General features: G+C 39.8%; 1 protein-coding gene across 2 annotated transcripts in view; it reads right to left on the bottom strand.

Moving 5' to 3' along the window:
• Positions 1 to 26,227, bottom strand: part of igsf21a (immunoglobin superfamily, member 21a) — a 244,804-nt gene extending 218,577 nt beyond the window's left edge. Inside the window, exon 1 of one of the 2 annotated variants that reach the window (XM_020633082.3) lies at positions 25,789 to 26,227. In XM_020633082.3, the coding sequence (XP_020488738.1) occupies positions 25,789 to 25,927 (139 nt within the window). In that variant the 5' untranslated portion in view covers positions 25,928 to 26,227. The remainder of the gene's footprint in view (positions 1 to 25,788) is intronic. The other variant, XM_020633083.2, reaches the window with a different exon arrangement.
• Between the last annotated feature and the right edge of the window lie 922 nt (positions 26,228 to 27,149).

The raw sequence follows: 27,149 nt of genomic DNA, 5'->3' as shown, positions 1-27,149 counted from the left end.
CAAAATAGAGATTCTCATCACCTAAATAACAAGCTACCAAAACTTTTTAAAAGGCCACAATTCTACTTTACCTGAGCAAATGTATCTGGGCTTCTACTGAGCATAAAGTTAATGCAGTGGAAGTTACTGCAGTCACCTCTGAGGAAATGAAAAAGGAAATGGAATGACATAAAAGCACAAAGGAAAAGGTTGCTTATGGGGAAACTCCAGAGCTTTTGGAGAAAAGCAGAAAGAGCTTTAAAGCTGATGTCACTGAAGAATCCCAAAGTAACAAGGCAAACTTGTAATGGGGGAGTCTCATACCTTGGTGCTGAAAACAGAAAAGCTTGACCAAGAAAGTTGGACAGATTGTATTCAAGTGTTGAGAACAGTCTTTTTATAAGCAGAAGTAGAGTAACATTAGCTTTCATTTTGGCAGAAGATCTCCTGAATTGTACTCAAAATCAGACATTACTAAAAATAAAATATTTTCTTTGAATAGTGCAAAAAGAAAACGGAACCAAAACTAATTGCAAAGGACGATGAATCTACTTTTAGACACAACCAAAACGTCCAAGTGGGGCCGTAATGTTTTAAGTGGGCCTCTGTTGGGGTCCAGATGGCCATCATAATATTTCACATACTTTATTATATACAAGGCAAAGAAAAGGGCATAGTAATTGGACAGCTAACATGGGTACGTCATGGGACCCAAGACAGCCATCTTTTACCCATACTTGCCCTTATTGGTGTCCTTAGGGGGCTCTGCATCAACCCACATGTCCTTACCAATGGACCTTCATAAAAACCCAGGACAAAATTGGCTGGGCTACTGTTATGGCAAGCCAATTTTGGGAGTGATGGCTGAGGGTCTGATGCCAACATCAGCAAGGAGTTGTTTGTCAATGACTTCTTAAACACTTGCAAATCAGTGCAATCAAACAGGATTTCTATGACAATTTTACTATCTGAGACCACCGATTCCGCGGTGTGGTTACTCCACTCGTTTGCTTGTTGGATGGATAAATAGCAACACATTTTTCTACAACCTATTTCAAGGGCTGTGGGGCACCTGTGATTTTAAATTTTTCTAAAGGTCTTGTTTGTTCTTTGTCCAACTACTTTTGTGTTACTTTTTATGTGCAGAGAAGATGCAACACTATGAATGCCCTTCAATGAGAGACTGTCTCGAATTCTACGTACCACCTGGACCTCCTCATATATGTGGACTTTAAGGTAAATGGTAAATGCACTTGAGCTTGTATAGCGCTTTTCTAGTTTTCTGACTACTGAAAGTACCCATGTAACATGCATTTGCACTTGCAACCAAATGTACCTACAAGTAAAAATAAAGTTATCCGAACCTGAACCTAAAAGCACTTTTACACCACGTCACCCCTACCCATTCACACACTGATGGTAGAGGTTGCTATGTAAAGTGACCATCGGGAGTAACTTATCCCATTCATGCACATTCATAGGCAGCCAACGAAGCAGCAGGAGCAACTTGGGGTTAGGTGTCTTGGCCAAGGACACATCGGACATGTGGCTGCAGGATCTGGGGATCGGACCCCTGACCTTTCAGATGAGAGACGACCGACTCTACCAACTGAGCCCCAGCCGGCCAACAGGCTCTAAGGCTCTAAGCCAACAACAAACTGCTTCCTTCTTTGCTCTCTGGGGACAGTAACCATGTGTTACATTGCCTGAATTAAAGACTTAATTAATCTTTGCATGAAAACAGACATTGCTTGCAACACATACCAAACTTGAAAACCTACATTATCTGCCACACATCCCAAAATAGAGCCTTAAAAAAATGAATAGAAGCGTTTTTCAAAGATGCGACATTTTGCAGCCCACAGTCAGTCTGATGTTCCTCCATTCAGTACAGGTCCTCTGAGACAGACCATCTCCTGGCCCAAACCCTTTCTGAAGAGGCATAAAAACGTGGAAAACAATTACGCCTAAGCTTCTTTCCCATAATGGATCCAGCCCCAACATTTGTTCTAATTGCTGTCATTATGATGTGCTGCTCGCATGTAATGAATGAGCAATGGCTGCACTGGCACAGTCCAAAGAGAATGACGGAACAAATTTTGTAGAGAAATTGTACTTTGGAGATCGCAGTTATTTGGGATCTTTAATGATTAAATATGATTTAATACACGTCATGTTATAAGAAGAACATTCTGTAATACACTCCCAGTGTTTCTGCTCTCTCAAAAGTGCTGCTGTGTTTCATTTTTTCAACATACATTTGATTAGTTCTCCAGCTATTTGGTTTTACTATTTCCATATAATGAATAAAATAATTCAAAAAGGAGTTGAACTTTAAAAAAGGGAATATGCAGACATAGTATTTGCCGGTAAAAGTACTTGTACATATTTAAATTATTCACATTTTTTTCACATATTTGTTTTTTAAATGACAAAGAAATAGAAGACCCACTAATAGACGTTCCCTAATGTGCTTTATTTTCTTTATCTCAGGAACGTGTCCTTCGGAGGCTTTCAGCAGCGAGTTGGAGGGACAAAACAAGCACGTATTAACCTTGATGCAAAATCACCTTGCTTTTGAAATAGTGGCAATTGAGAGCAGACTCATCACACGTGAAGGGACTCACAGAACTCAATCAGAGGAAGTCAGAGCCTTTTCTACTCTCTCTTCATAATTTCATCCACTTATTTTCTTTTTTCATTTCACCACTTTAAGAGCCTCACAATCTCTCCGTTTTAAATCTACATTTGACCATCTTCACGGGGCATGCTGAGATCACATGTTACAGTATAATCTTGTTGCTAGGGGTGGGAAAAAAGCGATTTGTGTAAAAAAATTGAATTTTATCTTCTTCTTTATTTTAAATAGATTCATAACTTCCAAATATCTATTTTTTTGCTTGGCTAATCAGTCACTCAATGTTAAGTGCTAAGGCTAGCGCTTTAACTCAGTAAAATGCCAAATGGAGAATCAAGAAATTCAAAGAAGATCCTGAAGTATGTACTAATTAAAAATAGACTTTGAATCATGAATCCAGTACCCTAGAAACCCTACCTGTTGCGATCCATCTTTTCTGCTAGATACTTACCCTTTCATACTGTGTGCTGTGAGACTGAACCTTGCCAGTGTTGTAAGAAATGTAATTCTTAAAACCACGTTAGACAATGAACACATATCAGCAGTGCCACAACCGGAAACGAAGAAGCCATGTTTGACCTGGAAATGTCACCTTAAACGTGCAATGTGTAGAATTCCTTTGGAATTTTTACCTAAAATACCTGAAATTAATTTAAAAAAATAACTAAACCTATGTTAGTACTTACATTAGCAGAGACAATCAGTCCCATGATTCCCCGATACTTGTATTTTGTTATTGTTTTAATTGAGAGCGCATACTGTGTGTTTAAATATTTTAAGGCTTACTATGCAAATGTGTTAGGCCAAAACAAATGCTCTCTTCGGACACACCTCCTTCATTCCCTCAGCTCCCCCCTCCCCTTCCCCCGTTTCTGTGAGACAGAGTGAGGCAAGTTTCAAGTGACAACATGCATCTCAAAGATGAACCTTCTGTATATCTGTCTCTTTGGGCCAAAGGAAATCTTTTCCTCGGTTTGGAAAGTCTGTTGCTACTTCTTTTGTTGTACATTTGCATTATTATGCCCCTAGACACAGCTTCCCTTCTATTTTCTCACGTGGTGGCAAAGCTAATGGTTGGAGATGGAGGGGTTAACATGAAAAATCTAATTAGAAACAGGTTGGAGCCTCTGATTGAAACAAACTTAATGAAGGATGGGCCGTCCTGTCATTGCAGAGCTGAGAACAAAACCCAGTGGGAGTTTGAGTTCACTCTCTCTTTATAATGTCATTGCTGATGATTGGTAATCATCAATTCAAAGTGTAGTGTGTTCAAGCTTTATTAGGTAAGGTAAGGTAAAACAACATATTGTCTACTTACACCTTTTTAGCTCTTTACTCTGCAGCATTGACTTAAATGTTCCTTAACATCCGCTGTATGCCTCTAATAAGCAATTTTCACACATTGTATTTACAGCAGCATTGTTGTATAGCCAAATTTTTCCTTTAAAACTGTTTTTTTGAAATCGTGCTCGGATGTGTATTTAACCTCAGCAGGTGCTGTTTGAATCTCCAGTGGGCGTCTTGTTGTCATCCAGAGTTATTCTAACCTGCTGTCCCACGAGCACCATCGTAAACAAAGGAACAAATGTGTCGTTTCAGCAGAGATCTTTTTCTAGCTCTGCTGTAGTATAATCCCCTCGTCAGCTGATGTCCCTCCTCAGGGGCAGAGCTTAAACAACAGATACTATATTAACCCCTCGAGTAAGAGGAAGGAATTATGAATAGCCAAGGCCTACAATTGACACGCTAAAGCTCGCTCTTAATTGCGAGATTATCATCGATACAGGGGCTGAACTGTATGAGAAAAAAAGGGATGGGGAGGATGGAAACACATATCACTGTGTCTCTGGAGGGTTACAGATGTCAAGAAAACATCTCCCCAATCTACCTCAGGATCATAGGGAAACTGCACTTCTCTTTTATTCCAGCCTTCACTGTGATGCTGATGGAGATGTATAGGCATGTAAAGCTCTGACCTCTGTTCCTCGCCTCAAACCAAATGACAGAGAGAGTGTCAGTGTGACACGACAATCTCTGTATAATTCACGCTCCACACACACAAAGCCACCCTCTGCGTATTTAAATAAAGAAATAACATGCAGCCTGAGGTCACTTTTAATTACATAACATCTGCTTTGTTGTTGTGGCATCAGATGTCCAACATCTGATATCAAGGACATTACAGTAGATTGTTAAAGGGAGAATGTGCCACTTTTTGCTCCAGTAGATGTCGCCCTTGAGCGTCAGCATTAAACCAAAACAAACTGCTGTTTGGCCACACCTCCCCTATTCTGAAGCCTCTGCTCTCTTCCAGCGACACACCTCCAATTCCTCTCCACTGACGTTCACACAAAGGAGTTATGAATTAGAACGCACCATGATTAAGCCCCATTCATTAAGTGCAAGCGGCTGTGTCCTGCATTGTTGTGTTAGCAGGCTAATGTTAGCACACTTTTCTGGCTAATAGCTTCATATTGCACATAAATTCAGACTGAATGACCTTGATCTAAATACATTTATGTGACATCAAAATAAGTAGTGAGTATGTTCTTCTTCTTTTCTCTAGTTCTTGACTGAAAAAGCTTTTATACACAAGGCCGTCCCGTCCATGTAAACATGATGTAAACACGACTCTGACAACTCGAGCTTCTCACTCATCGTAGACAGTCATGACTCAGAGAGACATTCACAGAGGACTTCTACTGTATGTATATCTAAAATGCTTCTCATTCTTCCTTTAAAGTAAAAAAAAATAGTTTTGTAATGCACTGAAGAAAAACAGTATTTTAGTCCTCTTGCAAACAATATAAAGCAACAATAACATTAAGAGAAAAGGATGAGTACAGGGTCAGAAATAAAAACAGAAAAAAAAGAGATTACAAGAAAGTCTGTGTTTAGAAAAAGGCCTTAATCGGGCCTGCATGTAAAAGGGATTAGATGGACTGGCAAACACAACTGATGATAAACTCTATTAAATCTACAGTCTGGCCGCATCCTGAAACAGCCGTGTTCTCTCCCTCAGTGTTACTACGACATGATGGAGGTCTCACTACCCCACAGAATGGGGCCCAATGTTCAGTCAGCTGTAACGAGGACTAATGTGAGCTTTTCTCTTACATTCAACTCCCCTTGGAAGAGGGAGCCACATGACGAATCTGAGCAGCTGAGTGGGGGCGTAAATCAAACTGCTGAGGTGACAAGAAAGAAATTCAGTTCAATTTTGGTGCTGCTTTCGCCAAACGTGTGAATCACTGGCATTTAATACGTTTGGGGAAAATATATGGGCACGCTTGACAAGATAACTACATAAATACAGAGTGAAACACATTTATTAAAGAGAAGGAAACATTACCCTCAAGGGCCAACAGCCAGGGCAATATTAGTGTAGCTCAAGCAGTTCTACATTTTATGCATCAACACCATCTATAAAGCGTGTCGAGAAGTTTTTTGAGAACTATGAAGAAGCTGCCATTAGAGCTGCCAATAACAGAACTGAAATACCTGATACAATCAAAGTCTTACATTTGGTATTCTGGAAGTACAACATTCAATGCAATCAATCACATTGATTTGTTTCCTGTTCTTCAAAATAAAAGCCTCCAAAACAAAGTGTACCCCATGTATACAACTACTTTTTTAAGAGTGGCAACAATGCACTACTGGCAGACATTACAGCATTGTCCATAATCAGTATTTCCTCCAACAAGCACTTCACGTAGGGCTGTCAAACTATTTAAAATTTTTAATCATGATTTATCGCTTCATTTTAACAGCTAATCGCAATCAATCACATTTTTAATCACATGTTTGAAATTCCATTATTTCACATTTCTAAAACAAATTGTTAAGCTTTTATTTTGAAATTTAGTACTGTTTCAAGTTGAGGGTACCTTCCTTCCTGTTTGAATTCAAACCTGCTTTTATTTTTGAAATAAAATAAGGAATATCTGGTAAATCGAAGGTTACAACATTAACGTAACCATGGATAAAGGAACTCGTAATGGATCACAAACTAAAGTCAAACGGATCAAAGGAACGGTAACAAAGGATTGGTAACAAAGGTCAATGTGTGATGTCATGAGGTGGATATTACTTTGGACTCGTCAGCTGAGCTGTCTAAGAGTTTGTTAAAGTGAAATGAGACATTCAAAGATGCCGCAGTGTCGTTCTTTTAAATCACTTGACTACAGGGAGACCCTGCAGAGTCTTATCTACGGTGCCCCCGAAGGGACAAAATAGCATTCAATTAATCAACATAAAAAAATGTATGGATTAAAATCCCCAATAAAGCCTGTTGGAAAAATACAGATTTTAAATGTGAGACTGTTTTATTTGGTAATCTAACGGGTTTAAATCACTGAAGCCATTTGTTTTAAAGAGCCCATATTATGCCCTTTTTTGGGTTCGTATATTTAATCTATGTACCTACTAAAGTATGTTCACAATAAAGTGTCTGTTTTCATGTACTGCCGCTCCATGCCCCAGCTCGCTTCTGACTCTCTCTCTAAGGCTCTGAAGTGCCCACGTTCAGAGTCCCCGCGTGTGCCAAGTCTGATCTGATTGGTCGGCCTGTCGGCTCTGCCGTAATTGGTCAGTTGCTCAGCCACTCTGGCTCCGAGGGCCGGGGAGCAAAAATATTAGCACCTTAGCACTACCGCAGGCTACAGCATATCGTGGGCGTGCCACAGTAGTTAACAGGCATACAACATGAGCTGCTGGGCTTGCCACAATGAGCCAATGGGCTTAGATCAGTGAGACACAGACAAGACGTCACACTGACAAAAATTTTTCGAGGGGGGCTAGAAGCGAGCGTTACGTGCAGCTAATGCTACAGCTAACAGGAGGCGGTAGGAGAAGCCGCGTTTACGCGGACTTTGACTTTTTGCAAATAGATGTGCCTAAACATGCGCAGGATAAATGGAAAACACACTAAAAAGCATATAAAACCAGAAAAATCATAATATGGGACCTTTAAAGAGGAAGTGACCTCAGCAGATAATCTGGCTTCAGGCAAAAACCTTGTGCATGATAAACACCAAAGACGGTGCTAGCTCATGTTCTGAATAATGGTGATTTTGACACCTTAATCTTGTTGTAGCTAAAATGATCTGCTTGCAATAATGCATCTAAAAAAATGTTCTAGCACAGATTTAAATCCTGTTTTGCTGTTTCCTCCTAGTATAGTGCAGCTGCACAGATGAGGTAGGGTAACATTACATAGTTTCCTTTGGTGTCTTGTGTAATATTTATGGAAACAGAAGTGTCAGTCTGAGGTTGGAAGGTTTGGACAGCCTTTCTTCCTCCCCATAAGTAAAAAGTCCACTTCTGAGTGAGGTTCAAAGAGAATCCTTTACAATCAGCAGCACTTTGTTCCTGCAAAACATACCACAAAAGGATAAAACAATATTTTGCTAGTACTCTTATTTGCATTCCTGGCTTTTATGCACAAAGAGTATTTAATACAACAGAACATGTGATTTCATGTATTTTTCAATCCATGGTTCAGAACTTATCAGTCCTGATTTTGGCCTAGAAATATGTTTTTGAAAATGGCTCCATCTGTACCAATCTGGATCTTATGGATCAGTTTTCAGCCAAGGAGGAGTTTATGTTTGTTTATTTGTTATGGTCATCAGCGACCCTCACTTATTCAGCAGAGTTCAGATTTAGGTCATGATGCAACCTAAGTCTGATTCCCCGTCTGCCTATCGACTTATAACACACTTTAAGTGCACAGCTCTCCGGGCCGTTTCCCGCCTACTCCCCTTCTCTTTCACCATCGCCTCCTCATGCTGCTCGGTAAGTTTGATTAAGTACGATGCAGTGGGTGTTTCAGCATAAACTCCATCCATGGCTGAGAGCTGACTTTCCTCTGCTGAAGCCAAAAGATTGTGCGCAAGCCTTCAACACAGAGTTACCAAACAGAGAGGAGCCTGCTGGGATTTGCCACCAGTTGTGTAAAGACAATCGTCAAGAGGGAAACGAGATTACATGACTCACAAGACTCTACACAGAAAGAAAGAAACAAAACAAACTTGAGGTTTTCACAACTCCTGAAAGATGTCTACAGGGTGTTGTTGTCAAAAACACAAAACTGAGGAAATGTATTTTTGATTTGTAAAGAAAATGTCACTTTAACTGCATGCTCTTTCGCCAAATACATTTACAATCTGATACCAGCATCAAATGCTTTTTGCTCATTATTGGGGCTGCACAATAAATAAATAAAGCTATTTTATCAGTATTGTAAAATTAACATTTGGAATAAACATATAACAAAAGTCTAAATTTCTAAAGACATATTTTACATAAATAAGCAACACGTCAGATGCAGCTCATGCTAGCTGTGAGCTAGCCTCGGATTAATTATTGCCAATTTAGTGGTGGAAAAAAAAGGCTTTTGGATTTATTATGTTGCAAGAAGTTTTAAATAAATGCCCATACAAAGTTTATTTATTGCATTATATATCATTATTGAAATATTGAACAATACTGTACATCACAGTTGTTTTCCATATCTTGCAGGCCTAAGATTAAAATAGACATGAATCTCCAATATAATAAAAGTAGACCTATATGCTCCTCCCTATATTAAATCTAACATATAGTGATACAATGCTGGATGACTGTACTAAACTTGGGCAAGGTTTCATGATGAAAATGTATGTTGGGGTAATGTCAGGAAAAGTCTGCAGAGGGCGCTAAAGCGGCTTAATCTGCAAATGATGCGATAGTTTCCCGATTTAAAACCAAGAATTTAATGACACGCCATCAAGCCTCTACATAAGACGATAAAACTTAAATACACCCCAGAGAGCAGCCCCCCCTGGAAGCCTTCCAGAGAGCTGGCCAATCAGAAGAAAGTGGGCATGTAAGGAGGAGGGTCTTAAAGAGACCAGTTCAGGCAGAAAATCAGCTGGGCCACATCATTGATTGTGATATTGCTTACAACAGTTATACAAGTGACGAATAGTAGTACTACTTCCTCCTCACACTCTTCTAAACTACTTCTTAGTTTGATGTACATTTATTTGTATGTTTTCATTTATCATTACCCAGTAAGATGAACTGTATTCAGAACACCTGGCAGAAGTAGATTACTACATAATAATGAAAAGTTTTATGTTGTCCTGTTTAATGGGCTGCCTCCTTTGGAAGCATCTTTGAAAGACCAATAAAGTCACAGCGGCTTGTCTCAGGCTGTCCAATAGGCTCCTTCAAATGCGGTCAACAAGTGTGTTTTCATTTCCTTGGCCAACGACTGATCGATCAAGTCACTAGTGCATCCTTCATGGTCCAACATATCCCAAGATAATGCGAGTCTGCCGCTTGACCAAATTATGCAATTTAAACGTGTCAATTGAAAAGCTACCAAAACCAATTATTAAAATCAAAGAGGTCCTTGATACATCTAATTATCTTCTAATAATCTAATATTAGGTTTGATTACGTGATGTTAGTAATTTTAGCTAATTCCAGTGCAGCTGTCGAGGTGGCTAGGCGACAGAGGCGGCGCTTAGAACCCAAATGGTAAGGGCAGGGACAGCTGGTGACCCAAACAAGAAATCCTCTGTAGACCAGACCAGTTAATTTCAGATCAGCCTGAGCAGTCTCAGTTAGGAGGGGTTGGCTACACAGCTATCAGTACTCATGTAATGGCTACTGTCCAATCATTTTACTTGGTCACACCAACTGTTATCTAATGTAAATAAATCACATTGCATTAACAGTATTTTAATGTCAGTTAAGTTGAAAAATGGACTGAAACTATATTCAGTCAACATTCATTAAGACTGTTGGGACTTAACCAATGGGCGATTTGATTGAAACATTTTGATCTACAAGATCTTTCTCAGACATTTTTGTGTACTTGGGAGTGCCCAATTAGCTCTTACTAGATTAACCAGAATATATTAGATTCCATGAATGGCCTCCAAAGACATCTGTGGGTAGCCGAACATCTTTAGGGCACTGTCAGTTTTTCACAGAAAACCAGACATCTGTCACATAAACGGTTTGGGGATTATTATCCAAGAATTTAAAAAAATATATATTCTCCAGACGTGATAAATGAAGGGTGACAGAACTGTTAGACGCTGAGGCAAAACTCTCAAGCTGCACTCCCTCTCAGGCTCTAAACAAATACATGTTAGGACTTGAGCACTGTGACATACCGCAGATGATGCTTATTCATACGGACAATCACCATATCATTCAGTCAGAGACATTTTGCACATAATGATTTGTCAAAAAATAAAAAACTTCACTTAATTAATCTATCAGAAGCTAGTCCTACTGAGCCATAAGGCCACTGTTCAGGCAGGGTTTTTTTTTTTTGCATATGGGGTTCCAATCAAACAACTTCAGGAGGGTATACTAATATGCAGCAAAAGTTGCTTGTAAGAGTGGATCCATGAATGCAAAACCTTTGGGCAGAGGAACAAATTGTGAAGCTTGTGCTGGCTAATGCTGAGGCTAAACAGTAAAAGTAGCACAGGATCATATCCTCTTAGCAGCAGACACGCCAAAGCAAGGAAATGACCTCGAGGTTTGACAAACTAGTTGCTCCACCTTTCAGTTAGAAAGCATTTAAGCTGAAAGAAAATCAACTTACCAGGGCTTTTGGAGAGTTCAACTTTGAAGCAAATGCCTTCAAGACAATATTGATGGGCAGATAACCTTCTGCATTAGTGCAGTGCAGTTCAAAGATAACTGAGTAAAGGTTTTTCACCAGAGTTTTTAAGTGTAAACAGCTTGGAAAGTTCTCGCTTTCTTCAAGACATTACAATAAGGAGAGGCCTGAATCTCACCAGGACATTACATTACTTACAGAGCTTTAATACTGCAGGTAGATTCTAGGTCTGCACCAGACTCGGATTTCTCTCAGTTAAATAGAGATTTTGAGTATTTTGCTGACTTTTTTTTTGACTCCTACACCAGCCTGTATGAGTCACACGTTCCAGCTAGAGACTGTCGACCTGGTGTTAAAACACTCATCAACAGTGTGCAACTGGATTAAATATTTCAGTTATTAATGACATGTTACTGTCAGTTCTGTTTTATGTAATTTGCTACATGCACTTAATAATAATTTTTTTTTAAATGTACTTAAAAAAAAATGTTGTCATGAATGTCTGAATCATAAGTCATCACAGAATTAAACTGAGCTAATGTTAGCATCAAGTTTGCAGCCCCAATGTGACACTGGTTTCATTTTCAATCACTGAGTGTGTCAGTTTAAGTCGAGGAGACATATCAGCAATGGCTTAATATTGGTATCCCAGTCTGCTCCACATAGACACACACAGAGCTGGATCAGCTGAAACTGGCATGCTCTGTACCGCCTTTGTTATTACCTCTGAAGATGGTACAGAGCTGGAGTCACTTACACCTCCCAGATATTCAGATTGAAGGCGAAACGTCACAGGGGTGTGAATATGGCGGCTTGAAACGGCAGTCAGAATAGAGCTATAAAGAGCAAGTCATGTAGTGTCACTGGATCAGAGCATAGACTGTTTATAAAGGAGGATCAGAGCAGAAGACCAGACTAGCATGAGTCAGCAGTTTCCCAAGTGTGTCGCCTCAGAGTTTAGGATAAATATGCCTTTAAGTAGAAGTACATATGGTGTTGTTTGTTATATGTTAAGTATGTTAAGTCAAATACAATGTTTCCTAAATTAAAATGATCTCAATGTGAATTATGTTAGCCAGTTAAGCATCGAGCTAACAAACTAAGATATACATCACAGTCCATCTGTGAGAAATTGAGAAAATGCCCACCCAGAGCAGTGGTTCTCGTGAGTCAGGACCCAAAAGTGGGTCGTGGATGTCCTTGGTCCGCTTTAAGTTTTATTTTGATCATAAAAGCGCTCTTACTCAGCAACAGTTTCAATCAACTGGACTGTTTGTTTTATAGGAGGAACATTTGCAGATAACTCCTGTTTAAATCCTTGTGGACGAGTGCAACAAAATGCAAGTTGACTCAGTTCGTGTTGACAGATCATTCGAAACATCAGCTTTTAGGGAGGGGGGAGGGGGATTATAAATTCAATTTGGCAAAGCAATATTACAAGAAACCAACGGTAAGAAGTCATTACAGCTGCTCCATGACCGCATTTTCCTCCTGAGAAACATGCAGTGCATCGCCGTGTTACCAGGTAAAAAGCCATAATCCACACTCACTCTCCGAGTCAAATGAATGCTGACAGATTTATTGGGCAGGAATAAATGAGATCATCTATGCTTTATATAAAAAATTCAGAGTGGAGGAGCAGGCAGCAAAAAAAAAAAAAAAAAAGTTGAAACGTAATCAGCCGGGAATATGAAGCAATCTCACATTATCATGATCAGCTTCATCGTTAAAAAAAAAAAAAAACAGTGAGGTCGAATAATCACATCTAACGGCAGCCTGTGATCCATGTGCAGCCTCTGTTATTGTATAATTCATGTCACGTGTTCAGGAGATTAATTCTGTCAACTCTGAAGACAAGTTCTGCGGTGGATCAAAGGTTTCGCTGATAAATGTTATCATAAATGACAGATGTTGTAGGATGAACACAGAGACATGTGCTATCGTAGAGCCGCTCCGTCTGTGGAACTTCACTGATACCTGCTCCTGTGACTGGCAGATTGATGTCTCCATGATTTTGGTAGGTGATAGAAAATGTAGGGATGCCGTCTCTCTCTCTCTCTCTCTCTGGGGCTCATATGGAGGAAGTCAGCTCACATGAAAGGAAATAATCTGTTGTCATAAGATGCATAGCCCACACAATCCTCCTTTACTCCCATCTGCACAGCTACAGCCCCATCCAGAGTGACGTCAATGTGCAGATTAGAGCTCCCCCTTCCCTACCTCCTCCCCCCCTCCCATCTCTTCCCTTTTTTTCACGCCTAATCTGGACTTTTTTTATTTATTTATTTTAAACCTCTGCGATGCTGCATTCACTGCCTGCGAGATGGCTTTGAATAGGTTTAGACACACAAAAAAGAGAGGAATGAAAATAAAGAGGCAAAGCAGTGAGTGCGGGTATTTAAAGTCACTACATACTAAGACTATAGGGAGGTGTTACAGAGGGCTCCAAATTAAAATGGAAAGAAAAGGACTCCTTGCCTAGTATATCAAAGAATTATTGTTTGTATGTAAAAAAAAAAAAAAGAAGGCCTGAGAGTTAAATCTCTTATAAGAGTTCATGTAAAAAGATCAAATAATATCACATGCAAGTTGAACATCCTGCCATAGTTCAACAAAATCAACAAAGCATTTATATGCATATTCAAAATATCTGAAAGAAGACAATACGCTACAAACAAAATATTATCCTTTTTCTTTAACAGGAGAGATATAATACCAGAGAATATGTCCCGCTGTCTTTCAGTGTTTCTCTGCAGAGCATGGAATTTTTAGTAGAGGGGAAATTTACCTATAATCGCTAGACGATGGCTTCATTTACTTAAAGAGGAAATATTAAATTAAGCAGAAAAACAACCAGTCTATAAGAAAACGATGGGAATGAAGACCAGATCATTGTTTTATCAAGACATTATATCATTGTAGTAGTTTGAACTTAGTTAAACAATATCATCCCACCAACATTGAATCCTAAAGAACTGGTGTCAATTGTTACATAAATTAATTAATTATTGAGTTCTTTCCAAAATATGTTCTGGAAGCGATTAAAAGACCTTGACCTTTGTCAACCAGAGTCATATCAGCTCATCTTTGAGTGAAAGTACACGTGTTTGCCAAATATGGAGAACATTTCTCCAATTGTTTCTGAGATATGCTGTTCACAAAATAGGATGCTGTCAATACTCCAACATTATTAATACTCCATTACTATGAAGTGCCTGCTTTTTGTAAATTATTAGTTTATTTAAAGGGGACTATGAAATGAACATCGCTTAGAAAGTAGATACCATACATTCAGGATTCTAGCCATGGCTAATTTGTGACCAATGTCCCCGTCTTGGCTTGCTACATTAATTTAATGTCCCCAATACGTGATGTAGGACTTAATATTCTCTTATTTTCTCATCTCCAAATTTATCTGAGTTTCATTTTATTTTACTGTTGATAAGGAGTGAGAATCACAGGTTAACTCACACTACAGCAATATGATACAGTATAATAAGATATGATACGATGTGGTCGATACGATACATGGCCAATGATAACAGTAATATCATGTTAAATCAATCCACAAATAATTAATATATCACCAAATAATCAAATAAAGAAACAAAATAATATCTGATGAAATAAAGAATAGAATGCAGGATTAATGTAATTATTCACAGATTTGGTGCCAGTTACACCTCTCATCATGTTTAATCCTTTAGCTATCAGACATTTTATTACAGTCTTCCTCTTCTTCTTATATCCTGTTTTCAATGTCTTCTTAAGTCAATTAACTTCTGTGCACGTTACCCTCATTCATCCAGTAATAAGGGCCACAGTGAGCCAGGGAAATCTGTTTAGAACACCATATTTTTTTATTAAAATTTCAACATTTGGCAGAAGCAATATGATAACTGTATCACACCAGTCTGCTTAATCGGTTTTTGGTCCCAACCCTATTCTAAATGCAATCATGCTGATCTTTCCACACTCCTTTATGTTTATGTTCTGCATGATACAAGAGAAACACTCCAGGCCAGCCAGTGTTCGGTCTTTACAAACAGAGGTCACGGTGACGTTGAATAATTCCACTCGCTGGGTAAAAACACCCATCGCTAGCTAGAAAGGAAAAGCAAAGTGCAAATAATCACAATGTCTGCGGATGAAAAATCATCTGTGCACAGCAGTGTTACTCCTGCAAGCGTAAGCCCCCTGTGATGACCCATGAATGCAGAGATAAGTGTCATGTGCGCTTTACAAGGCCCTTCTCCAAGTCTAATAAGGGCACTAATGTTGGGGACACAGTGGTGGAGCAATTGTTATTACTCAGCAGTCATGTTTGAACACGATAAGCAAAATCGCATAATCCACATTAGCATGAAGAAACAGTGAGGAGAGAATACAATCAAACTTGCTGATAAAGCTCGACAAGAAATCCCTGCTTACTCTGGATGCTAATTTGAGAAAGAGAAGCTTCTCGTATCAAAATGATATAACCATGCAAATAATTTTTAGATAACATTGCTGGTAGGAGAATACGCAGAGTGACACTATTTGACGACCCTGCATGCCAACTTAAGATCACAAACAGTAATGTTGTACTTTCTCTATATAGCCCGTCATGGGAGACCTTTCTGTGCAAAGCTTCTCAGCTCTGCTTCCCTATCTCTGCAAACCACCAGCTGCAAAGGGAATCAAAGTTGCTTCAAACTCCCACGCAAGCCAAATACATCAGCAAGCCGGCCTACATCTGCGTATGAAGGACTTCAGGGTAAAAAAAAAAAAAAAAAAAGGAAGTGAGACGGCTGTTTGAACTTCCTCGCCCCAGGCTCATAGTTGTCTGTGCTAATCACAGATTTGATCATGTGATCATTTCAAGCATGAGAGCACAAATGTACTTCAAACATATAGACAAAGTGTAGTGCATGTTTCTTTTCAGGACAATTTTCTTGATTCTCCTGTGATCCACTTTCCATGCACAGAGCTGCTGCAGTGGGAGTGGGGGAGGACAGATTTGTCATGATGGAAACAGATTCTGTTGCATTATTTGCGCTGTGGGAGACGTACACCCAGAGGTCGACCCCCTCGGGCCTCGAGCTACGAGGCGACAAGTCATCTTGGATGCAAAAGCCCACAGCTAAAAATGCTCGTAGTCAATAAAATATGTAAATTGGTTTCCACCGACTGTCTCAGTGCAAACGCCATGCTTTATAGCTCATGTTTAACGTCAAAAAAATATTTGCTTTCACATATTTACCTGAAAAGCAGAGAGCTGGCATGTATGCTAATGCTCAGAATATGTTATTCTCTCACATGTGGCTTATCACTGTCTCAGACATTTCAGGTGTCACGCTGTCGGGATGGATGCCTTTGAAGAAACTAAAAAGCCAGGATTTCTTTCAAGATCAACAACCGTGCCTCAATGTGGAAAGCCACAAAGTGTGCTTGGTTGAGAAGTGTAAAAGTGTTTCAGACGTGCTGTTGGAAAGATTGCAGCACAAGTGTCAGAATTGTGTTAAATAATAGCATAACAAGTTTATTCAGTTCCCCTCTGAAGAAGCACAATTTGATTTTCACAAAAGAAGGTTGACATGAAATCAGTGGAGAAGAATGGAATTTATTTTTGGTGCTTCAGGATATCACAAATATCGGCCGATATATCTGTATCAGATTTTTATCCCTCCCAAACATCGATATCGGTATTGGCCCTGAAAGTCTCATATCGGTCATGCCTTACTATGGATAACATAAAATCAAAACAGATTTGTTATTAAAACATTCAGCCCACGTACACCATGTGCCCATGATAACAATAACTCATCAGACCTATTCTGTTTTTTTTTTAACCATGCAGGCTGTAAACATGTTAATTTCTGCTATAAAAATGGCTTTTTTAAATGTGGTGTGTATGTGACTTCTGGGGCTCTTGGAGCCAGTCTCAAGTGGACACTCGAGGAACTGCAGGATTTTGCACTTCCACATTCAACACCGGAGGTTGCCGCTTGCACTAGACAGATTTATCCCAATTATCCCATTTCCTTCAGGTTGGGGTGACCCTTTAAGTACAAACCTGAGTCCTTTGTTAATTGTCCAGCCATCTCATTCTGATGTTATTTTTTATCAAAGAAGCAAAAGGAGGTGTTGGTAGAAGTCCTCCACAGCTCTGTGTTGTTTAGTATTCCTCCAAAGAACTCCCACTTTTGGGTTAACCAATCAAATGAAGTCTCTCTAGAGATTATCTCACCAAAATAAATGGTTTGAAATATTAATTTGTTTCAATCCAAAATGAGCCTCATTGGAAAAGCTGAGATGCTCTCGCCATGAAGGAGTTACACCTCATTTACTTAATAATCAGATAATAAAGCCCAACTCTTCAGCGAGGTCTACAGGGGACTACATTAGACCACAAAGACCTTGTGAGGTCATTTTGATTTCTCAATTAAAGCTTTCTCATTTTTTTTAGCACAGTGGTCTACATGCACAAAGCTGACTGAGGCCCTTCAACAAAAGCTGTCATTTCTGGGTCACCAACCTGTTTCAAGTTTTAATACGGTTCTTTCATCCCATTAAATGGGATTTCAGGTTACAAAAGATCCCGATTTGAAGGGGAGCATAACAAAAAATATACTTTAATTGAAGGTGATCACTGAGGAACACAATAGGAAGTCACACAGGACATGATATCTACAATAAGTGCTGTATGGGATTCTGGATTTTCTTTCTTTCTTTAGTGAAGCCAATCGATGTCGTACCTTTGTGTGGTATTGCAAAGTAATTTTACCTCAACCAGAGACTCAGAGCACTGTGGCATGTGTCACTCAGTCCATGTGGGATGAATTCTTCTAGTTTTTGGATTAAGAAAGCTCCTGAAATAAATAAACCTCATATTTTCCTCATCGTTTGACTCACTGTTAGGACAAAGGAGATATCTTTTGAATCAATATAGTGGGATATTTAACCACACCTCCTATTAAAATGACTGTAATTTAGTCTCAGTTCTAATTGGATGATATTTAAACTGTCTAAATGTGAATCATAGCCATGTCAATTTTGGTTCACACTCATGAGTGTGAAGCGGAGATGTACACACGTGCAGTTTCTTTCCGGTTGAGTAACCATCTTGTCTTCATTGTATATCATTTCCACATGTGTTTGACAACATTATTATTACCATCTATCTCTACAGATCAAAGATAGATCTAAGAAAGAGATCAGCCAATATATCAGATTTATTTCCTCCCAAATATCCATATCTGAATCGGCCCCAAAAAGACGATATCGGTCTGGCCCTAGCGCATACCAAGAATGTACTTATAAAGACACATTATAAAAAAACAATTGAGTTATTCAAGTGTTTAATATTTTCTTTCACCCTATCGCCAAAAGGAGAACATATTATAAACTCTGGTCTGATAAAATAATTCATGCCTAAAAATGTATGAAAAAGTCACAACAACTATTCAGGGAAAAAAACAATAAAGAGAGCTTCTAATCTCTCTGCAATCAGTTTATATAACTGCTGAGAGCGGCAGTGCTGATGCAAAGCCTGGTTATTGTTAGATAGTGGCATAACCATAACCCATTTTCAGCCAAAAACTCTTACTCACTTCCTGTTTAGTCAGGACCAGCCAGCAGCCAGTACAGACCAGGACACACAAGGCTGAGTGATCTTAACAGAGATCCACTGCCTGTTTGGTCTGTCAACACTGCTGAGATACGCAATCTACAAACCAACATGCCTGAATCTACAAACCATCGAACCTGAATCTAACAACCATCATACCTGACCGTGCTGCTGTGTGGAAGAACCAGGTTTTATGAGATGTTTGGTGGAAAATAAAAGGTCAGAGAGAAGCTTGTGCTTAATAAACAGAATACATACTGTACATCAAAAGAATAAAAACCCAAAGACAAAATAAACCAAATAACACTAAAAGAAAAAAAGAAAGAAAAATGAACCCAACAACAAAATGACAGAAACAACCAAATGAACCCAAATATCATAGACACATGAAAAGATACCGAGATAACAAAGACGTACAACGATTAAACCATAAAGAACCAAATCAAAGAGTGAAAAGCAGTAAGACGTGACAAAAGCATCTAGTCTTCCAACTACTCAGAGTGCTTTTTACACCACAGGTCAAACCTACACATTCACACACTGATGGCAGAGGCTGCTATGTAAAGTGTCCATCAAACTAATCCAATTCATACACATTCATACACCGCCGACAATGCAGCGGGAGCACCTTGGGGTTAAGAGTCTTGCCCAAGGACACATCAGACATGTGGCCCCAGGAGCTGGAAATCGAACCTCCGACCTTCCAATTGAGAGACGAGAACTCTACCACTGAGCCACAGCGTTTATTATTGTGTTAATAAAACACAACAACTTAAACTACTTTTAGAACCTACGACGGTTTCAAACTTAAAGCTAGTAAGTCCGTTTCCATTTTGAATTGGTCGATTAGCAAGTTTTTCAGCCTACAATCTGTCGCAGTATTAATTAAAATCTTGCTAAGTTTTTGGCTCTAACAGACGCAGCCATCCTGTGAGGGATTGTTTAGATCTGTGTCCCATAATGCTCAGTATCCTTTAGACTTTAAACCCTAAGAACATTAGTCCATGACCGTTTATTGTTTGATTCCTTTATCCCTGTAATACTCCAACCAGGTTGTACTGGTAACAAATCACTGGAGCCTGACTGTCCCATTTCCTGATCCACATAAAAAAAAAAAGCAGAGCACATTGTACTTCCGCGCTCTGCTCTTTGAACCAACCTGCAGCTGTTCAGACTCGAACATGAAGCAGTCCAAGCTCACCATGTGCACTGAGCCGTATTGTCTTCCATTCACTGTGACACTAAGAGGGGAAAATACTCAAACGAGGAAGAAAGACATGAGCATCTGAAGAGAGACACGTAATTGATTGAATCAGACAGGAAGTAGTCACTTGCTGTGAGAGAAAACAAGCAGGGATAGTGCTCGTTTAGTGTTCAAGAGAAGCATTTTTCTCAGTTAGAAGTCTGCAGAAATTTGTATCTAAAAAACAAAAAACATTGTTAAACACTTCCACAGATTGGACAGAAAAAAAGGGAAGAAAGAAACAGCATTAGAGATACTTTGATTTCCAGGTAACACTGATCTGAGAGAAAAATCTTGTCCAGAGGATGAATGTGATTGGAAGCCAACGTCTCTTTAGCAGGAGAATAAGCATCAAAAAGCTGTGATTTAATATAATCTTAATACAACTTCTTAAGACTTCTATCCGTACGTCTTAATCTCTTAAAGAATATCTGACGTTTCCTGGGGAGAAAATCTCTTCTTCCCCAAATTGAAGTTGTAAAACAGACAGTGATATCAACTTGTTACAACTTATTAAGGGTTTTAATTTGAAGCAGGATTTGTTAAGGAGAAAAATATGTGGTTGAGCTAGTCTAAAAAAAAATCATTTATAGGCAAAACCTGAACCCCTAAAATCCACCAAAATCACATCAGTGCCTGCACAGAAAAGCAGCCTGGTCCTTCTATATGAACCCAAGAAAGAAAAACACTATTTTGCCAATTTAATTCTATGGTGTTGGGAGCATTATTGTCTGCCTTACAGGAAGTCATAAATCAAAACTTAACAGTGACCTATAAACTGTGTCTTAAACAGCAGCAAGTGAACTCGGAGCAGAATTCATGATTGGTTATTCTAAATGAAGCAGGACCAATACATCACTTCCTCACACACGTCTCACTATACTTTAGGAGCAAGAACTTTAGGAACTTTAGGAACTTTAGAATTAGGGCGTTTTCACATCAGGCCAGATTGCTCCGCCTCCCCTCTCCCCTGCTGGTCTGCATGGATATGGCGGTTTTTGAAGCAACTGAAGCCTTTTAGAATGACGTCATATAGTGGCCCACTTCCTTGTTTGAGCACGGTTGCGTTCATATCTCCTGCAGAGCGTACTCGAGTACACATGAATCGTGCCTGAGACCACCTCTCCAAGCGGACTCAAGCATGGTGCCCGAGTACAGTACGAGTACAGTATGTTTGTGTTCACACTGATCAAATGGACCAGACTTTCTGGGCCCGGGTCCCTAATATGAAACCACCTAGAAGACCAAACGTTCCATCCACAATGACTTTAAACTAGTTACCAAAAAACACACCATTTGTAACTACTTGTTTTTAAGTATCCTTTGTAGCTCATTTTTGAAAACAATCCAAGATCTACAGCTGCATTGAACCACTGCAAAAACATCCAGCTCAATGAAGAACATATTTTATCTTACTCTATGTGACACACTAAAGCAAAGTTAAAGTACTTCCACCCTTGCTTTGACCTGCATGGTGCTCCCCTGTATTAAAGCAATGGTTCCAAGTATTGGGAAATATAAACAGTTAAAAAACAGCTCATCTGGCTCTGCCTGAGGCATCATGAAAGGAAAACCAGCAAAACTACAGCTTAACAAAAGATTAATGTATTTGTGATTTAATCAATTAAGGAAAAAAACATAGTCAAGACAATCAAAATGTGTAGTTTTTAGGAGTGTTACTGCTAAGTTATTTATTGGTTACAAACTGTTTTCTGGTTAATTTAATCTTTTCCCAGTCAATTCCCAGAGGTGGTTCTTTCACCTTCGAAATGTGTAATGGATGTAAGCAAGACCCCACAACTTTTCAAACATGTAATTTGTTTTACAAAAAAATAGTCATTTTGAATACTGGGCTTTGGAAACACATAAAAAGGGCTTTCACACTTGCACAAGACTCCTGAAAACACTTGCACAAGACCCCACAACTTTTCAAACATGTAATTTGTTTTACAAAAAAATAGTCATTTTGAATACTGGGCTTTGGAAACACATAAAAAGGGCTTTCACACTTGCACAAGACTCCTGAAAACACTTGCACAAGACCCCACAACTTTTCAAACATGTAATTTGTTTTACAAAAAAATAGTCATTTTGAATACTGGGCTTTGGAAACACATAAAAAGGGCTTTCACACTTGCACAAGACTCCTGAAAACACTTGCACAAGACCCCACAACTTTTCAAACATGTAATTTGTTTTACAAAAAAATAGTCATTTTGAATACTGGGCTTCGGAAACACATAAAAAGGGCTTTCACACTTGCACAAGACTCCTGAAAACACTTGCACAAGACCCCACAACTTTTCAAACATGTAATTTGTTTTACAAAAAAATAGTCATTTTGAATACTGGGCTTCGGAAACACATAAAAAGGGCTTTCACACTTGCACAAGACTACTGAAAACTCTTGACGTTTTCAGGGTGAGCTGCAAGTGTAAACGCAAAGAGCCAAATCTTTCTTGAACTTTATCCAGAGTTTCTCCTGCCAGCCCCCCCGATATAAGTCTGGCCTGAGTGAGCTGATGTAAGGATGCAGCAGGGATATTATCAGGAGAATTCACATCGACTGAGTGGGAGGCGTGGGTGACGTTTATTACCTGCGATCGCTGTTCGATCCGGAACGACCCCTGCACAAAATTAAACTGCTGCATTATGTTTTCTTTTCTCCAGTATGTTCTTCTCTGCTCTTCTCTTGATATTGTGAGTCTATCAAACTACACATTGATATAAAGAAAAATATTCTCATAATAGCGCTCTATAGCGGACTCTATTGCTTTGTCCACCACTTCTGCGTTATTCTTTTTAACGCTATGTCTTGCCTTAGAATACTCCTGTCCCTCCTCTCCTCCTACTGGGATAGTCCCCTGCTGTGAGGTGCATGTGTTTGAACAACCAGATCAGGAGGATTTCCGCGGCTGTCCTCCTGAAAGTCTCTTGACATTACCAGGAGTGCATATGGACAGATTTTGTTACAGGCAGACAAAGCCAGGAGAACTGTTCTACCTGCTTCCAGTCTCTATGCCAAGATAATGCAGACTTCTGTTTTTCTGTTAGTTTTACATTTACCTGACGTATGGGATTATGTGTCAACCCATTCATTAAACTCTGACAACTAAAGTAGAAATGGTGAAACATTTATTTAACCAACAGGAAGGAGTTTTTTTTTCTTTACAGTGTTGTGTCTGCAGCTCAGAGTACGAGATAATCTTGTCAACTCAGGAGCCAATGCTGCTCAACTTGGACTGGATCTGATTCCTGTATGCACGTTGACTTAAAGGAGGAGCCCTGTAGAGAGATCTATTCTTATAATGGGGTGTCTGCACTAATGTTGCAAAAGTCAATAGAATGTTAACAGGAGCACTGGAGGCGGAAGACGCAGCTACATGCTGTGAACATGGACATGAAACTGTGCCAACACCTTGCAGGAGAACAATTTCAGACTATGTAACCACTTAAGCAGAACCCTATCATTTGAATGTGTGATACACTAAAGACTATGTGACATTGAATGTCTGGGGAGATGCACTTATTCATGGCCGGCTGTGTGCATGCACAGTAGTAAATAAATGTGCATGCATAAAACATTTGAGATAAATGTAACTCCTGCAGAAACTCCAGCCAGTGGAGATGTAGCCTGTGACTGTGTGACATCAGCAAAAACATGAATTCTGTTCTACTAGCTGAGGCTAGCTTGCAGGCACAGATACATTACATTGTAAAAACATGTAACATATATCGCTGACTGAGACAACACAAGATATGCACATTACTTCAAGATATTCACGTAACTTGAGTTTTTTTTACCCCAAAATGCAATACCCTGTGTATCATTTCTAGCATTTCTTTGTTTTTGCTGACAGAAAAGTTTGTTAGAGAAAAATATAAAAGTATAAAAGTTCAAGGATGATATGAGAGTTGAATCACTGACCAGAGGCGCTCTTTCTCTCCGTCTATGGGGGATAAAATCTACTTTAAGACACAGCTGCACAGACTGAAGTAAGGAAACCTTGATCTTGTTAATACACACACACACACACACACACACACACACACACACAAGGAAATCTTATATGGAGCCCAATGTGATACATCAGGTTTTAAAATGAATACAACTTCTAACGAAAAAACTGACAATAAAGGTGCATCGAGTATCCACAGCTTCGATTTATTTGTTGAAACAGTAGTGACAACAACAACCAAGCAGCCCAACTCCAATACTGCCCATTGATCTGCTCACTTCCACCTATCATTGTGTGTTTACCATGGCCGATCAATGGTAACGCCTGCGTGGAAAATCTCACTCGACTGTACAATCAATGTAATGAAGCAAAGTAAACGTGAACATCTCAAATGAGCAGGATTGCATTATTGAAGTCCGGAATACTTTACACAGTGCAGGGCTTGTGTGCAGCTCGGCTTCCTCTGAGCAGGAGCAGACCCTGAGGCATTTCATCCCTTAACATTATGTTAAGCACAACATGACATAATGATTTCCTATGTGGGTCAGGGAAGGTCAAAAGCACTTCAGAACAACAGAATCCTGGGCTAAGAGCCCGGGTTAACAGGTTAGTTTGTTAGACATGCTGCTCTGATGTTACAGCCAGAAGTCAGCTCTCCCTCTGAAGTCCTTCAAACAAGCACAATGTTCCCACCAGTGCAGGCAGTGTGAGCTGAACTCCGGCAGAATGAAAAGAAGCTGCACATACTTTTTCTATAGGCTATTTCTCAGTGAGGGAATCAAGTGCTTGCAGTGCAGTCTTACAATGCAATGCAAGCTTTTTGATGTATGACACCATGACGAAAAAAAACGCACGACTCTGCAGAACGAACTGAAACAGGGACCATAAGTGAAGGCATGCAAGATCAACACAGCAAAGGAACATGCTTAAATCACTGCAGCCAGGTCCTTATCTGTTGCGAAGGTTCGGTCATACTGTCTTCCTCTAAATTGCAGTAAAACATCCCCAATCTAAAGCACTCAAGAGAAGACGATCCTGCAGAAGGCAGCAGAATATTTTTACAGGGTAGATCTAATTTCAAATTGGAATTCATTACAACAGATCAGAGTGGTGTTTTCATCCTCCAACAGCTCAACACGTCAACGCAGCATTGAGAGAAAACACGCGACACCGATGCCACCGCTGTGAAATCACACATCTGCATAGACGGAAAGACGCACTTTAATGCCTGTCAAGGCGACAACTTCAATATCTGTTGAGTCCAGGCGCGATATGAGCTGAAACCCCAATTTGAGCAGAACGCAGAGCTGTGCGCTTCGGCGTGGTTTAGTTGCAGAAGTAACGGTGCTGTCATGCATGTTGCTCTTCATGCAGAGGAATTAAGACTTAGTGCATAACTAGGCCTCCTGCTACCCATCTTTTTGCATGTCCTCTGAGCACGTAGACATCACGCATTGTGCAGCCTGAACTCAATCCGACCATTATTCTTTGATTTCTCTCCTCCGCGACTTCACGGAGGGGGGGGAAAGTTGGCATGAGGCGAGCGTGCCACATTTCGCCTCCATCCGGATGTCCTGTTTAATTACCATTTAGTGTCTCGCTGTCGCACATGCACCACTCTTTTATTTGACATTTAGGCTATTGTTAGAATCCACGCATTGAGCAGGAGATGCTGCGAGAGCGTGTCAGTGTGCGTAGAAAAAGATATGATGAGGGGGTCAGACTTACCCACGGCTAAATCCAGTAGATCCGCGCACAAGAGCAAGCACAACGAGAAGACGGTCATCTTTCCCATATTTTGTAATAAATCCCAAACTCCATTTGCGTTTACATGCTCTCCGGGTCTCGGCTGTGTAATCCCCGCCATTCCAGAGGTATGCGATTGAAAGGTGCCCCCAAACTATTCATGATGCAGCTCAAGTCTGAGTGGAGAAATCGGAGAAGTTGACAATGAATACGGCATTCAGAGCGGCGAGAATCGTGCATCAGATCACAACAGAAACATTTAAAAAAAAAAAAAGACTCTCAGGCTGCGATTTGAGAAGAAGAAAAAGCGGAGTGTTATTTTTTCCCCTGCCAGTTTAAACAATAGGAGCTGCGGAGAGAGCACAACACAGATAGGCTCTGAAAAAAAAACGGAGCTTTGGATGAAAATGTGCTCCTCTCCCTCTCTCTCTCTCTCTCTCTCTCCCTCTCCCTCTCTCTCTCTTTCTCTCTCTCTCCTCCCGCCCTCCAGACAGACGCACAGTCATTCCTGATCACTCGCTCTTTTATTTCACACAATTTTCCTTAATCCCACCCTGGATTCAGACCACTCTAATTCTGTCCATTAAGCCGATTTATTTCTGTTGGATTTTTGTTTCCTTGTAAAAAATGAAGGATGGGGGTGGGGGGAGATTTCAAAGCTCCTTATGCTCCAGAATACTATACAGTCTCAAATGAAAACGGAAAACAAATCAGAACAGAGGGCAAATGTCATGTCAACCTGTTTCGTGATAAGAATTATAATTATGATTTTGTTTTTGTCTTTTTACCTGATTTTACACATCTGAGGAAAAGGGATCAACTCAATTTAGAAAGAAAAACGTCCTTGAACTCAAACATATACAGCACTTATAAAGGTGTGTTCAGAAAGACTTAGGCTAAACATGCCGCATTCAAGTGTACCTCAGAAATATAAAATTGTTGTGTTCTGCTTAAATGAAGCTACCAGATGTTATCCAACTTGGGTTTTTATATCCCACATTTTACACATGCTACTGTGGTCCATAGCCAACGGCAAATAAATCTACAATCCCTTTATCAGTAACGGTACTTGTCAGCTTAGCTACCGCTAACACACAAAAACTTGCACAGCCAAAACACACACAAGCACACGCTCCTCTTCCTCAAGCGCTCGACCAATCACACACATGACAACCTGCACTTGGAGTATACTGACCTATGACCCCTCAGAACACAGCTGTCAATCTAACACATCCAGCTATCTAACACTGACATTAGGGAGAACTCAGTAACTGTAGTTATCTTAACTAAACACAACCGGCACATTATTTACTGTTTTTTGACAAGTACATTAATAGCCCTCC

The sequence above is a fragment of the Labrus bergylta genome, chromosome 5 (assembly GCF_963930695.1).
Source record: "Labrus bergylta chromosome 5, fLabBer1.1, whole genome shotgun sequence".
Taxonomy (NCBI): Eukaryota; Metazoa; Chordata; class Actinopteri; order Labriformes; family Labridae; genus Labrus; species Labrus bergylta.
The sequence above is the reverse complement of the archived record's forward strand: the minus strand, read 5'-3'. Positions and strand labels throughout refer to the sequence as shown.